General features: G+C 42.3%; 1 protein-coding gene across 1 annotated transcript; it reads left to right on the forward strand.

The window, feature by feature from the left end:
- Nucleotides 1-99: 99 nt before the first annotated feature.
- Nucleotides 100-546, forward strand: LOC107476312 (uncharacterized). Its single transcript, XM_016096114.1, has one exon. It carries the CDS (start codon nucleotides 100-102, stop codon nucleotides 544-546), a length of 447 nt encoding a protein of 148 aa, XP_015951600.1.
- The last annotated feature ends 145 nt before the right edge of the window (nucleotides 547-691 follow it).

Genomic DNA, 691 nt, shown 5'->3' on the forward strand with positions numbered 1-691 from the left:
GCCGCCATATCCATCCTCGTCTGCTCACTCGTCGCCCTCATTCTCTTCCTCATTCTCCACCCCAAACTCCCAACTTTCCGAGTCGACTCAGCTGTACTCATGGAGTCAAACTCGTCTCCGACTCAGTTCTCGCTAACGATCCTCTTCGTGAACCCTAACACCAAGGTGTCTGTCTCTTACTCTGTCATCGACGCGTTCCTCCGTAACAGTTCTGACGATGACGTGGCCATCACGAACCTTCCACCGTTCTCTCAGTCGAGGCGCGAGTGGACACGTGTCACCGCGCAGTTCGATCTGGGTCAAGATGGAACCTTTGTTATAAATAACAATGTTAGTAATAACGGGTCACTGGAATTTGGGATAAAGTTGATTACTTCGGTGAAGTTTAATTATGGGGTTTTCCGTGCTGGGCATCGTGAGTTGAAAGCTGCGTGTTACCCTTTGAAGGTTGTGTTTGGTGCTCGTAATAATAATAATAATAATAACAATGGAACTGGAAATGGAACTGCTGTCATGCATGATCCTTCGGATTGGTGCTCTGTTTGATGATAGTTTGTTATCTTGAAAAAATGATATAATGGAAAAGGAGTGATCTTCTAGTGTAGTAATATATGTTATTCACCCTTGTTCATGATATGAATAACTGAATAACAATAATAAGAAATGATAAAATACAAAAAAAAAAAAAAAA

Source organism: Arachis duranensis, chromosome 2 (assembly GCF_000817695.3).
Source record: "Arachis duranensis cultivar V14167 chromosome 2, aradu.V14167.gnm2.J7QH, whole genome shotgun sequence".
In the NCBI taxonomy this organism is placed as follows: domain Eukaryota; kingdom Viridiplantae; phylum Streptophyta; class Magnoliopsida; order Fabales; family Fabaceae; genus Arachis; species Arachis duranensis.

What these genes read in the sequence shown, in the direction of transcription:
- LOC107476312 (XM_016096114.1), top strand. Translation starts at nt 100, where the DNA reads ATGGAGTCAAACTCGTCTCCGACTCAGTTCTCGCTAACGATCCTCTTC.